This window comes from Plecotus auritus, assembly GCF_963455305.1.
Source record: "Plecotus auritus genome assembly, chromosome: 12".
Classification (NCBI taxonomy): Eukaryota; Metazoa; Chordata; class Mammalia; order Chiroptera; family Vespertilionidae; genus Plecotus; species Plecotus auritus.
Window position 1 is genome coordinate 13,023,600 of NC_137778.1, and position 13,781 is coordinate 13,037,380.

Below are 13,781 nucleotides of genomic sequence, written 5' to 3' on the forward strand. Positions count from 1 at the left end.
TAGGGGGCCATGGCAGAGGGCAGGGCTGGATCAGCAGTGCGCTCAACGTGTTTCTGAAATACCCTTCCTGGGCACGAAGAGAACAAGCAATGAATATTTTGAGGATGGAGAGCTCAGGAGAGACATTGAGGAGCACTGCCCGAGGGGGCTCTCATCTCTTCTCAAGAGTCTGGGTGAAGGTGTGAGCGACGCCATGGCAGAGACCCTCCGGGCTACATGTCCAGGGTCCCTTCTACTTACCCTGCCCCCATCTAGGTGCGCATTAGGCCTCTGGGGCAGAGACTGGCACCGAGGGTCCTGCCAGCTCTGAGGCTGGCCCTGGCGGACGCGGGGGAAGGCAGACCTGCAGTCGGCAGCCAGGTACTGGTACACGTGCCAGGTCTTCCCGAAGTCCGAGGAGCGCTCGATCAGCATCCCGTCGGGCATGGGCCCCTGCAGAGACACAGACAGGGTGAGGCGAGGGGAGGGGAGGACCTTGGGGACACAATCACAGAAACAGGCTCCTAGAGATGTGCTGGTGGCTGCTGCCCTGGTCACTGCAGGATGCTTAGCAGCATCCCTGGCCTCTATTGACCTCTACCCAGACCTCTACTCACTAGACGTCAATACCCACGGTATGACAACCAGAAATGCCTCCAGAGATTGCCAAACATCCCGATTGAGTACCGCTACCATACACCACAGACCCCTTTGTCTGTCTTATTCACAGTTGTATTTCCAACATCCAGCGCATAGTAGGTGCATAGAACACATTTGTTGAATAAATGGGTGAGTCTTTAGTCTGCTTTATGCCTCCCCATTTATATCTGTAAACTCATCTCTCACCAGTTTTCTGCCTTCCATGTCCCCATCTCTCACCACCAACACACACTTTCCCCTCCAGACCCCATGTCCACTCCCTTGCCCCCTCCCCAATGATATACCTTTTAGCCTCTTGTCTCCTGGTCTTTGCTCTTTACTATTCCCTTTGCCTAGAAAGAACTTTGCCCCTCCCCTGGCTATTACTGGTCTAGGAAGGCTTATCTTCCTGTGGGTTCATTCTCTGACACCCCCTCTTCAAGACATAACAAGCTAGATGTCCCCTCCCATGCTCCCAGAACCCCTTTTTAGCAATATCAGAGCACACTCTCTCACCACTGGTTCGCTGCTTTCCCTCCATGTACTAAAGTAATGTGAGGATCATGATTTAGCTTTATTCATCTTTTATCCCTGACTGCTGGCCCCAAACCCAACACATAATCAGTGTTCTATGTGTCTGTATCAAGAATGGACATATACATGAACGGGTGAGTGATAATAAAACAATGAAACTAACTGTATCCATCCCAATGAAGGTACTTTTGGAGACTGGGCATTTACTCAACGACACTGGCATTTCTCAAAACACTTTTGGCCTTTTCTTGGGGTGAGGCTCTTCATGTCCTCAGTAACACAAGAAATTCGGTTCTATTGCTTTTTATTCTCAGCTCATTTTAACTCTCGAAAATGGTATCACCCTTCCTGGCCATCTAATCTTAATAACCCATCTTGATCCTTAAATATTTCACCATTTCTGTAGAAATATAAAATCAAACCTTCTCTGACACAAACCAAAAAATAAAATAAAATAAAATAAAATAAAATGACCCGTCACAAATGAATAAAAATGTTCCCTCCGAAAGGAGTATCTCAGAAGGCTAGTCCCACAGCAGAAGCCGAGAGGACTCTGAGAGGTCACAGCGCTGGTGAGCAGTCAGCTCACCAGAAGGGCGGCTCCGAAAGCGCACCTTCCTGTGGATGGATGGGCCAGCTCCTGGCTGTTTGTTAACTCAACCTCAGCAGCACACTTGTGAGAGCAGAGTAATCAAGAGGGCGCAACTATGTAAGTGACAGCCCCAGTGGAATTGGTACTTGGCAGAGCTGAATCCGTTAGATGTGCTGGGGGAGGGGGGGCGGGGGGGGCGGGAGGGGAGCAGCAAGGAAGTGGATTTATAACCACTGCACGGCAGAGAGGGGGAGCCTGGAGTTCTCCCTGGAGTGGGGCCTCTGCTGTCACCATGATATAGGCTCAGGGCAAGTGTCGCCCAGCCTAGGGGAGGGAGGCCCACCCAGCATGTGTGCCCATCAGCCCCGCCCAGGCAGGCGAGAACTCTGCGCTCTCCATGAGTCAGCTCGCAGCACCTGGGGTCCCCTCTCCTATCCTGTGCCACCCCGGGAAGCGCACCTTAAAATCCATCAGGATGTCTTGGAGCTGGAATCTCCTGTCCAGGTCCAGCTGCAGAGAGACAGGGTTCACGTCTGGAAAGACAAAAAGGAGGAACTTCAGGCCAGGGACTTTCCACCTTCGCAGCCTGAAGAAGGCTCTGGACCGCCCCAGCTCTAGGCAGTGAGAAACTCGCTGACCCTGATTCTCTGATTTCCCTCTCTGGGAGGAATGGCACCAGCACGTTTCTGCATATATTATCTATTCAGTATCCTGTGTGCTTTTGGCCAAGCTTCCTGCCCACCATGGCTTGTTGCCCCTGAGATGTTAAAGGGGTTTCAACTTGTCTATTCAACACAGACCTTTTCCCAAACCTCAATTCCTCCAACAAGCCCACTGCAGGTAAGTGGGGTAAAATACCTGTAACATCTGCAAGCCCTCACACCTGGAGGAAGTAGTCTGCTTGTCAACCACCACGTCCCAGAGCCCTAACAAATGCCTGTGAAACCCAAAGAGTTCCCAGGCACCCTTTGGCCACCCCACCTGTGGGACCCTCCTCAAGCTCGGTTAATTCTCATGTTATACCCTAGAGGCGGCGGCCTTTACCGTTCTGTGACTGCCACCAGCGCACGGGGCCTGAAGACGAAGCCACATTCTCCACTCGGAGACTGTTGTAATGGTGAGGCAACCTGGAGTCGCACTTGCAGCATTTCACCTTCCACTGTGGGGACAGGGAGACGGCAGACTCAGGGGTGAGGTCCAAACAGCATTCTCCCCTTGGATCCTGAGAGCCCAGAGCACTCCCTCCATGGAAATCCTTCCCATTGATACACTTGAAAGGATTAACCTCTTAAAACAAGGATGATGGTCATCTTTAAACTTAATTCCTTTGTGTCCATCCTGAGACATAGCTAAATGAATAATAAATTAAAGTTTGGGTTGAGAAAGAGGTCTGAGGTGGTAGAAAGTCATTGGTATATGACTTTGCCTCCAAGAGAAACTTAAAAATGATGCCGGGGGGGTGGGGAGGGAAAAACACATTAATTTAGCATCTACTATGTACTAAATGCAGGCTACAGAGTTTTATATCGCATCTCACTTAATGCTGGCAGCCTGGGGGGAATTGCATTTCTGAGGATCCAGGAGAGGGACCAGGGAATCTGGGGTTCCAGCCCTAGCTCTGGGAACTCACGTTCTGAGCTCAGTTTTCTCCTCTGTAAATTGAGTGGAGGTTGGAAGAGTCATCGAATCATTCAACGCATACTTATGTGTTAGCATGTACTATGTGTTAGACCCTGCTCTGGCCTCTGGTGTTATAATAATGAACAACACAAAGACCCTGCCATCAGGGAGCCCACATTCTGCTAACATTTAGGGGATCCCTAGGGCCTTCCAACACTGATGTCTGGGACTCGAGGCTCTTTCCTAGGTTTGGCCTTCCCCCACCCCAGGAGAGAATCCTGGGGGCCCCAACCAAATGGGACTGTAGGTAGGCAGTCCCGAGGCCAGAGAAGCATGCAGCCCTGGGCTGAGAACAATAGCTCTTGCCCTTGAAGATCAGGGCTGAAGTGGGCAGCCAAGAAGGAAACAGCCTCATGGTGAGATCCCATAACCACACCTTCCCTAGCCTCTGCCCTGGAATGAGACAAGAGAAAGAACTGAGCGCCATGGGCTCCATAGGAGGGCAGGGATCGCCAAGAAAAAAGAACATGGCCAGAGAACACGGCCCTTGTTCTTTTAGTTATTGTGTGTGAGCACACCCCACAGAGCGAGCATCACCTTGTCCCAGCTGCCCCTTCAACACACATAAAATTGTTTTCTCACAGTAACCATGGTCCCAAACCTTGTGCCCAGAGCAAAGATCACTGTGCAGAGGGCTCCAAATTACCCATAAGTAGTAGAAGCAAGGCTTGGACAAGAACCTCCCTGCCCTGCTGGTCCTCCTGGGTAGAAACCACTGTACCTCCACCTCCCCTCCCCCCGCCATGCCTCTGCTTCCCCCTGGGCCTCCTCCTCTGAGGCCCTCCAGCTGCTGACCCTCCACCCTGCCAGGGAAGGTGATGAACTACCGAGGTCATGTCTCCTGAACTGATTAGCCCCAAAGCTCTGTCCCAAAGGGACCCAGTTAATTAGTATGTCAGGCCTGTGACTTAGTTATAAAGTCCTTGCCCAATGCCATCCTTCCTCTCCACAGCTGACAGCTTGGAATGGTGACCACAGAAGGGGTGCCAGGTGTCCTGGCTCGCGGAGCCTCTGCCTCCCACCCCTTTCCAGCTCTCACCTTCCATCTGCAAGAGAATTGGCACCATCCTGGTTCTTGGAGCTGTCCTCACTGTGTCCAAAAGTGCTTTTTTAAATAATAATTTTTGGACATTTAATGCGCCCATTATGGCTGGCACATGTGGCCTGCAAGACACAGCACCCACTGCCCCTGCCCCTCTCTGTCCCTGTCCATTCCTTGCCCGGCCACATTTTTCTTCATAGTACATATCTCCACTGGAATCTGTGCATTCACCATCTACTTATTTGCTTACAGTATTTGTTTATTGTCTTCCTCCCCTGGTAAGTAGTATGATTCCCATTATACATGTGAGAATGCTGAGACTCAAAGAGGTTACGTGACTTTCCTATTGACTGATAGGCAGTATCAGCATCAGAACCGGAGAGGGTCCTTCCCTCCTGCTCCTCCCTCCTCTCTCTCTCTCTCTCTTGCTCTCGCTCTCTCTTGCTCTCTCTCGCTCTCTCTCTCTCAGTGAACAGCCATCATGGGAAACATGGTCAAAAGAAACAATGTCTGTCTCACCCAAAGGCCATTTCTGACCCTGAAGCTGACCTTGGGGGAGGCTAAGGCAGAGACAGCACCTTGGGAAGAAAGCCGGCTTCTTGGGTTGACCCAGCTCAGTTAGCACGAAGACTGCATATGTGTCCGTGGCTGAAAGAGTGACATGCCACCTCAAATGATCCTTTCTGGGCAAGAGCAGCCTCCTGCTGGGATCTGACTCTCCCCCAGGTCCCTATTTTGGTCCCTGGCAGAGAGCACGCCCTTCTCCCCACTCTGCCCAGCCTCTCAGGGGCAAACGTTCCTACTCCCCACCCTCTGCACTCAGCACACGTCCCTCAGAGACAAGAGCTGCTGTCTTCCGGTGGCCTGTCACCAGAGCTGTCTCCCCACTCTGCTGGGAGCTGATCCCAGCTGCTCCCTGGCCAAGAGAGTGGCAGAAGCAGGCTCTTTCTTTCCTGGGGCCATGGGAATGGGAGCTAGAGCAGCTCAACCCAGGACTCTGGAAATGCCCTTGATATTCCCAAATGATGGAATATTATGTAACTACTAGAGGTCCAGTGCATGAAATTTGTGCACGGGGGTGTGTGTCTTTCAGCCCAGCCTGCACTCTCTCCAATCTGGGACCCCTCAAGGGATGTCTGACTGCCCTTTCATAATCCAGGACTGCTGGCTTCCAACTGCTTGCCTGCCTGCCTTCCTGATTGCCCCTAACCACTTCTGCCTGCCAGCCTGATCACCCCCTAACCACTCCCCTGCCAGCCTGATTGATGCCTAACTGCTCCCCTGCCAGCGTGATTGCCCCTAACTGCCCTCCCCTGCAGGCCTGGTCCCCTCCAACTGCTCTCCCCTGCAGGCCTGGGTCCCCCCCCAACTGCCCTTCCCTGCAGGCCTGGTCACCCCCAACTTCCCTCCTCTGCTGGCCTGGTCACCCCTAACTGCCCTCCCCTGCAGGCTTGATCGCTCCCAACTGCAGACCTGGTTCCTCCCAACTGCCCTCCCCTGCTGGCCTGATCACCCACAACTGCCCTCCCTTGCAGACCTGGTCCCTCCCAAGTGCCCTCCCCTGCTGGCCATCTTGTGGTGGCCATCTTGTGTCCACATGGGGGCAGCCATCTTAGACCACATGGAGGCAGCCATCTTGTGTATTGGAGTGATGGTCCATTTGCATATTACTCTTTTATTAGATAGGATTAAAAAACTGTTGACATATGAGGAAAATGCTTACATTATAATGTTTTATGAAAAAAGTTGGGCATAGACTTGAATATACATCATGATCTCAAAAGTATATATATATATACATATATATATATACACACATATATATAGAGTATATATATATATATATATATATATATATATGGAACAGAAAAATGTTTGGAAGGAAATATACTAACATTATAAAATTGCTGATATTCAGCCATTTTAACCCACAAAAATGACAACTGCATGTAGTTTAATCTAATACCTCTGGGAAATGGATTATAGGTAACTTATCCTCCATCTTTGTAATTTTTTAATAATTTAAACCTTTCATACTTTGGATATAGATTAACTTTTATACTCAGGAAAACAGGCATTCTTGTAAAATAAAACAAACTAAAAAAAGGTCCCAGGTGTTCAGTGTGGACTTGTTACCATGCTGCCTCCCACAGTCCTCACAGTCTAGGGTGCCCATGCCTTCTCCACCTTCCCTCCACGTGTGCAGCCACTGATGGAGGGATCAGATGGCTTGTACCCCTAACACTATGTGCTGCTTATCATAGTAACGCAGCTAAAGGAGGGATTTATCTCAATCCTTAGAGACAGGCTGAGCCAGCCGGCTTGCGACAGGTATTTTAAGTAGCTCTGCTTGCCCACTGGCTAGCAGGATGGCGGCCCAAAATAGAATTGCTCATGGCACAAGCCCATGTGAGGACAAGCTGCTGATTTCTTCTTTCCCCCTGGGCCTCAGTGTCTCTTTCTACTTCATTCTTGTATGCCTCTATGTAGTGTGTGTGTGTGTGTGTGTGTGTGTGTGTGTGTGTGTGTGTTTCTCATGGTGAGGCTCTTCCCCTGGTGTGTGCTACGTGTGCGTGCCTCTGTCTCTCCGAGTGATAGAAGCTCACAGCTGCAGCTGCTCTCTCTGGGGTCACTTGGCTGCATTCTCCTGGCAGCGCTGCCCCGGAGGCACAGAGTTAATATCAATTTAGCCTGTCAGGCCTCCAGCCAGTTTGGCTCCCGCTTGTTCTCCATCTGGCAAGGTTGAGCTTCTTTCCTTATCCTGGAGCCTTCTAGAAGCTCAGCTCAGTCTGGCCAGAAGACAAGCCCTCCCAGGGAGCTCAGGGAGGGCAAAGGAGAGAGCAAGAGCCAGCAGGAGGCAAACGCAGTGGAGAGGGGTGGGAAAAAGATGGCAATGCAAGCAAAGCTCTGTGTCTTTGCAGAACACAACTAATTCTGGGGCGGGGGCGGGGGGGGAGTCTGGGGCGGGGAGGTGATAGAAAAACGGGCCCTGGTTAGACAGGGCCCAGCTCCCTCCAAAGAGCAAGCCAGAGGCCACCTGTGTCTATATAAGGAGCTACAGTCAGGGTTATGGCTGGCAGCCAGGGGCAGAAGAAAAAAACAAAAAACAAAAAAACAAAAAACAGGACACACAAAAAATAATAAAATTTTTAAAAATCCAGCTCTCTGCAAGAAAAAAACATTCCCTCCACTTCAGCTTCCTCATTGGTTAAATACAGGGGTGGGATGAGATAATGAAGTTCCTCCTTGCTTTAACATTCTATTAGAATTCTCCCCTACTCCATCCAGCTTGTCAGCTCAGAAGTTACAGACTCTAAACAAGAATGCAAAGGAGCCCTAGCTGGTTTGGCTCAGTGGACAGAGCATTGGCCTGTGGACTGGAGGGTCCCAGGTTCAATTCCTGCCAAGGGCACATGCCCGGGTTGTGGGCTCGATCCCCAGTAGGAGGCGGGCAGGAGGCAGTCAGTCAATGATTCTCTCTCATCATTGATGTTTCTATCTCTCTCTCCCTCTCCCTTCCTCTCTGAAATCAATAAGATATATATTTTTTAAATTAAAAAATAAAGGAAAGAATGAGAAGGAAGCAAGAGAAATATAAGCCAGTGGCCAGACCCCATACTGGAGAAACACTCTTCCCAGCAAAGTGGACAGGGAAAGAAAGGTCTCTAAAGGCCTTTGTCAGCAAGGCCTTCATTAGACCCCCAATGAGATCCACCAGCCTCACCACTTCTATGTCAATGGATGTTGCCAGCAAAGGTCAAAAGTCAGGGCCTGCTGGGTTGTGGGTAGGAGGAGTGCCCCAATGCTATGAGGTACATTTTGACCAAAGTCTTAATTCTATACCACCCTTATCTCCATCCAAACTAAGTTGAGAAAGGTCACTTTCTGAAGCTGATTATAAAAATGATATATACCACACATCCAGAAATTACACTGCACCTTGCTCTCTCCTGTGTTACTGTATTTCATCCTTCCAAAATCTCTGAGGCAGATGTACTATATTAAATGGTAGGTATCTTCATTTCACAGATTAGGAGAGCAAATCTCAGGGAAGTTAAGAAATGTGTCCAAGTCCATAGAGCTAGGAAGAGAGGAATCAGGGATTTCTGCTCCAGGCTACCTGCCTCCAAACCTTCTTGTCCTGTTCTAGGTCAAGGGATACAGTGGTAGGTTGGCAACCATGGAAGATCGCAGGGACTAAAACTGGTTGTCAAGAGGCTTCTTCCCCTCTGTCCTGGGAAGGGCAGACCAGCCCAGACGTCTACAGAAGGAGGGGTCCCCTTACACCTGAGTGCAGAGAGTTGGCCTGGACCTCTGCAGACTTTACCAGTGACAATGGTTCCTACAGTTCCAGATAACAAAAGAACAAAGTAGGTCTGCAAGAAATTGCCCAGAAACTTCTTGTGACCTGAACCCCTGGAGCAATGGGGTGAAAGGTCAGGCCAGCAAAGCTGTGAGCCCACCCAAGTTTGTGTCCAGGACTTCCCATCACATCTTTCCCCTCTTGTCTCTCCTTTTAGATCCATAAGCCACACTCCTCAGCCCATAACAAGTAGGACCCAAGAATTTCATATTCCACCAACCCAAGTTTGGCTTCCCTCTGACAACAACTCTTTTCCTCAACGTCCCTTTCGATTTTCTTCTATCCCCTCACAAGTCACTCATCCCGGGTCTTACTCTCTTGGGACCTTTTGCAAACTCCAGAGCTAATTTTCTCATAAGCAAACCCTTGCTGAGTTATAAACGGTTGATAATAGACTAATATGGTGCCTTTCCCAAGGGTGTTTGCATTTTAAACAAGGAACTCAACAATGCTTCAACCCCAATGGTTAGAGCTTTGCTTTGAGAGTTTCAGACCTGCTGAGAGCTTCTGGGAAACAGGAGAGCAGATATTTGACCCAGAGACAGTCTCAAAGTCCTCTGAGAGCAAGGAGGATGAGGCTCTCAAGACCTACATGAACACCATCCTCTGTCTACACATTCGCCATGACAAAGGTCAAGAAAACAATCAATAAAGAAAGACAGTGGTTGTTGGGTGTGTGCATGTGGGTGTGGGTGCACTCACGAGCATGTATGTGTGTTGGGGAGGAAGGGATGTCAACTGGCTACTGCCCCCTCAGCTTGCTTCCAAGTGATAAAAATGACAGCTGGCCCTGGCTGGTTTGGCTCAGTGAGTAGAGCACCAGCCCACAGAATTGAAGGGCCCCAGGTTCAATTCCAGTCAAGGGCACATCAATGTTTCTCTCTCGCTGTCTCTCCTCCTCCCTTCCACTTTCGAAAAATCAATGGGAAAATATCCTCAGGTGAGGATTAAAAAAAAAAAAAAAAAAGGACAGCTGTTTGGTGTACACAGCTAATTAACCTGAGGAATGCATTGCGTGAGACTGTTATTAAGGCAGCTGGGTAATTAAGTTTTCCCCCACCAAGGAGGGAGTGGGGGATAAATAAAGCATCTGGGGGAGCAGACACGACATTGGAGGAGACAATGTCAGGGGCAGAAATGGGGTTGGAGAGCTTCCAGGTGAAGCCCCCTGGTTCCTGAGGAGCATGCACCAGCCCAGAGACAACCAAAGGGCATGGCCCAGTGCTCACCTGGGAAAGAACAGGGCAGACCCTCAAGGTCACACACAGACACACCAGCCCAGCCAACTCCAAGAAGCTGGAGGAGATATTAAAGCTGAACTAATGTAAAGGTTGACTAACCCACCTCTTTCACTTCATAAATGGCGAAGTGGTGGTCTAGAAATGAGCCACGCCTTTGAAAGGTCACGTTTCTATTCTAAGTGTCAGAGCCAGGACCAGAGCGACAGCCAGGACCAGGCAGGCGACTTCGCTGACTATGACTGCCTCCAGATCCTCTAACACCCACTGCAAATCAGATCAGTGGCTGTCACCTTGGCGGCAGAGAGTGGATGGCCCAAGGATGGGTTCATTTCAACAAACATGTGAGTATCTATCATGATCAGGGAAGAAATGCTCAGGAATGTGATTCACAGACGGGGTGGTCTCTACATGTCGACACAGGTCCCAGAGGTGGGTGGGAAACGGGATGTAACATTTAGCATCTTCCAGACACCACGCCAGTGGCCAGGTGGCTCATTCTTTTATACAGTCCTCACAACCACTTATTGAAGTGGATCCTGTCCTTCCTCCCATATTTTCAAATGAGGAACTGAGGCTCCGGGAACGCACAGAAGAGAACCAAGACCAGGGATGGTCACAGACCTTTTCATTCATGCTTGAGCTTCAGGGGACCATGGTGCAGTGAGGTTACCCAGAGGTTATCTAGAAGCTGGAAGAAAGAGAACAAGGGGACAGGGTGGTACTGCAGCCTCAGGCCATTTAGGTAAAAAACTGCCTGGGCCCAGCCCAGGCAGCTAATGGGTAGTCAAGATAGGCAGCCTGGAAGTGGGCGGGGAGGAGTGCCACAGGCAAAGCCGGCCAAGTTCTATGTCCATCGGGAGAGTTGCAATATGGACCCCAAACCCACCAAAACTAGCCTTCAAAGCCAGTAGGATTTAGCCACTGAGATAAAATTGGGCAGAGGTAGCATGCCAACAGGCTAACATGGCCCACACAAAAAGAGACACGCTCTGATATTTAGAGCTGCGACAGACAATTTTGGAACTGGAAGGGGTCCCACCAGCTTCTGCAACGCCTATTCCACTGAGTCCCCATGCGGCTGGCGGGTGGGGAGTGAGCATTGCAAAAATGTCCAAGGTCATAAATCCCCATGGCACTTGCATCCGTTCCAGGGCAGTGGGCAGGCAGCGGTGCTGGGTGATCTTGTACTGAGCTTAGGGCTCACAATGTCACCCCTGGATGGAAATAGGACAGAGGCACTAACCAGAGGCTTTGACTTAAGGAAGGTGTGTATATGGGAGTGGGGGCTGGTAGAGAGGGGACAGGGGATGGAGGGAGTGGAGAGGCACTAGCAATGCATCTCTGTATCATGCCACCCTCTTTCCAGCTGGGGCTGCTCAGAAAACTCAACCCCGATGTGTTTCCATCAGAAGTTTGGGGTCCCGGCACACACCTTCCCAGGAGCTCATGGGGATAACAAGAGCCACCTCATGGAGTATTGTGAGAAATTAATTGAGATAATTTATATAAGCCTCTTAGTATGATGCCTGGGATGAATAGTATGTGTTTAATAAATTATACTTGCTATAATATCTACTAATAAAATAAACTTAAGAACTGAACTTGGAACTCAATAGGGGGGATTCTAATTTTCATCTCCCAGCCACCTCTGCACCCGGTGAGGACTTGGGGTACATCGTAGGAAGGGAGTATCTGTGCCTTCAGTGTGTGGGTTCACCACTGGCAACCCATGGCCTCTGGAAGATTAGGCAGGTAAGGGAGAGGGGAGGCAAAATCAGACAAGACAGAGCGGGTAGGAGAGAAGCTGGTTAGATGTTAGCCCATTCCCAAAGAGGGCTGGAGCAAGGAGCGGCCCTGAAGACCATTTCATCTGACACTCATTCTCGGAAGAGAAAATTGAGACTTGGAGAGGGGTAGCATCTGATCACATCACAGGTGAGTGGCAGACCTGGGGTTGCACCCTGCACTCAAGATTCCCTTCCCGCCACTCTTTCCAAGAGGGCCCATGGATCTACTCCCCTTCGAGAAAAAGAAAAGGGGCCAATGCTTCTCGACAGTCACAGCTACAAAACCACTGAGATTTATCTATCCCCAGGGTTGTAAGTCTAGACTTCTCTTTTGCAAGCACCCTGTTTTGCTCTCGAGGGGACTTAAAAGCAGGGAAAGCAGTTGGCTTCCTGGGGCATCCACGAGACTCAGAAGGTGAGCCAGGTTGAACCCAAAGCCCCAGGCCCAGAGGGAGAGAGGCTGTCCACACAGGCCTGGGGTGGAGGGGACGGCCCAGCACTGCGGCCTCTGATCTCTCCTTGCTTCCTCTCCCAGAGGTGGGTCAGCCTAAGGAAGGGAGGCAGAGGTCTCCCTGAAATTTCTAGACATGGCTCAGTGGCACAAGATTTTGAGAATGTGTGAGAAGGGACAGCTACAATCATTCTATTGCCCAGAAAGCTCAATTCGGCCAGGTCCCTGGATGCTTGTGGAGTAATCTGGGCCCACAGGGAGGCCTCGCCTGATGCTGGCCATCTTACCCAACACTGTCAGACGGTTTTCCCATTTCCAAGTGGGTGAGATGCAGAAACCATAGCCATCTCTGCTCAGCAATATGCAAAGGACAACTCAATACCATCTGTGATTTAAAGTTGCCAAAAGAACACTGGGCACTAGAAGGGCAGTGAGGCCCAGATGCAGTATCAGATACATCGCCATGGTCCTGAGGACAAGAACATTCCGGGAAGAGGAAACCACCAATAACACAAGTCTCCTTCCCAGCAATCAATCTGTCTCACTCCCTTGCTCTCTCTGTCTCTCTCTTCCCCCCTCCTCCAAAGGCTGCAGAGACTCAAGGCAAACCACACCCTCACCCACTCCTTCATCCAAACCTGTATTTTGAGGGCAGAAAAAATGGTCCAATGAGATAAGCAGCTGAGAAACAAGAAAACACTGAGTGATTTCAACCTTCGTGAACATGAAAGCAAAGAAGGGCCCCGTCCTTTTTGAAGTTCCTACAAAAAAAAAAGCTCCAGAGGCAATATAGAAGAAAAATCTAGAAGAAAACTCACAATGGCTCTGAGTAAATCCGTTACCTTACAGGCGATGTTAACTGGCGTAGCTTGAAGAGTTGGCGCTCCTGAATTCGCTCAGCTCATTTTCTCACTTATCCACTGAGCCCCTGCACCTCCTTGCTAACCTCACATCACTTCCTCATTTATTTCACTGATCTATGTCCCTTAACAACAGTTTGAATGCTTCCCCCTCTGCCTCGGGGAACAAAGCGTTTGGGCCAAGGAGGCTGGGAGGTAAGAAAGTTGGATCTTCATGCATGATAATTACAAAGCAGAAGAGGTAAACTGCAGCCTACAATCACATATTCTCCTGCTAGCTCTGTCCACAGCCATCCCCCCGCGCTGCCCAAAGAGATGCTGGCAACAGAGTGACCGTGGTGCCTCTCAGTTCACGCCCTGGCAAGACACAAGCCAGCGCACACATCCCAGCGCCTGTGCTCCCCAGGCTTGGACTTTGTCCACCAAACATGGCACATAAGACCCTACATATAAAGCGTCTCTACTTATCTGATCGCCTATCCCCAAGACCTAAATGACTGCCCTGCCCATGCCCAGGGGCTGAGAAATAACTGTCCTGCCCATGCTCCAGTTTCATGGAGCAGAAGAGAGAAAAGAGAAAAGGGCTATTCGGCTACTTCTGAGTACCTTTTCG

The 13,781-nt window shown here is 50.1% G+C and overlaps 1 protein-coding gene across 10 annotated transcripts in view; it reads right to left on the reverse strand.

Annotated features, from left to right (window-relative positions):
* LAMB3 (laminin subunit beta 3) overlaps window positions 1-13,781 on the reverse strand; it is a 107,438-nt gene that overhangs the window by 24,141 nt on the left and 69,516 nt on the right. For 9 of the 10 annotated variants that reach the window (XM_080647922.1, XM_080647920.1, XM_080647929.1 and 6 more), the window contains 3 exons: window positions 2,789-2,903; window positions 2,204-2,277; window positions 241-432 (listed from right to left, as the gene is read on the reverse strand). In XM_080647922.1, coding sequence (XP_080504048.1) covers window positions 241-432; window positions 2,204-2,277; window positions 2,789-2,903 — 381 coding nt within the window. Of the gene's footprint in view, window positions 1-240; window positions 433-2,203; window positions 2,278-2,788; window positions 2,904-10,691; window positions 10,711-13,781 lie in introns of those variants that run through there. The other variant, XM_080647921.1, reaches the window with a different exon arrangement.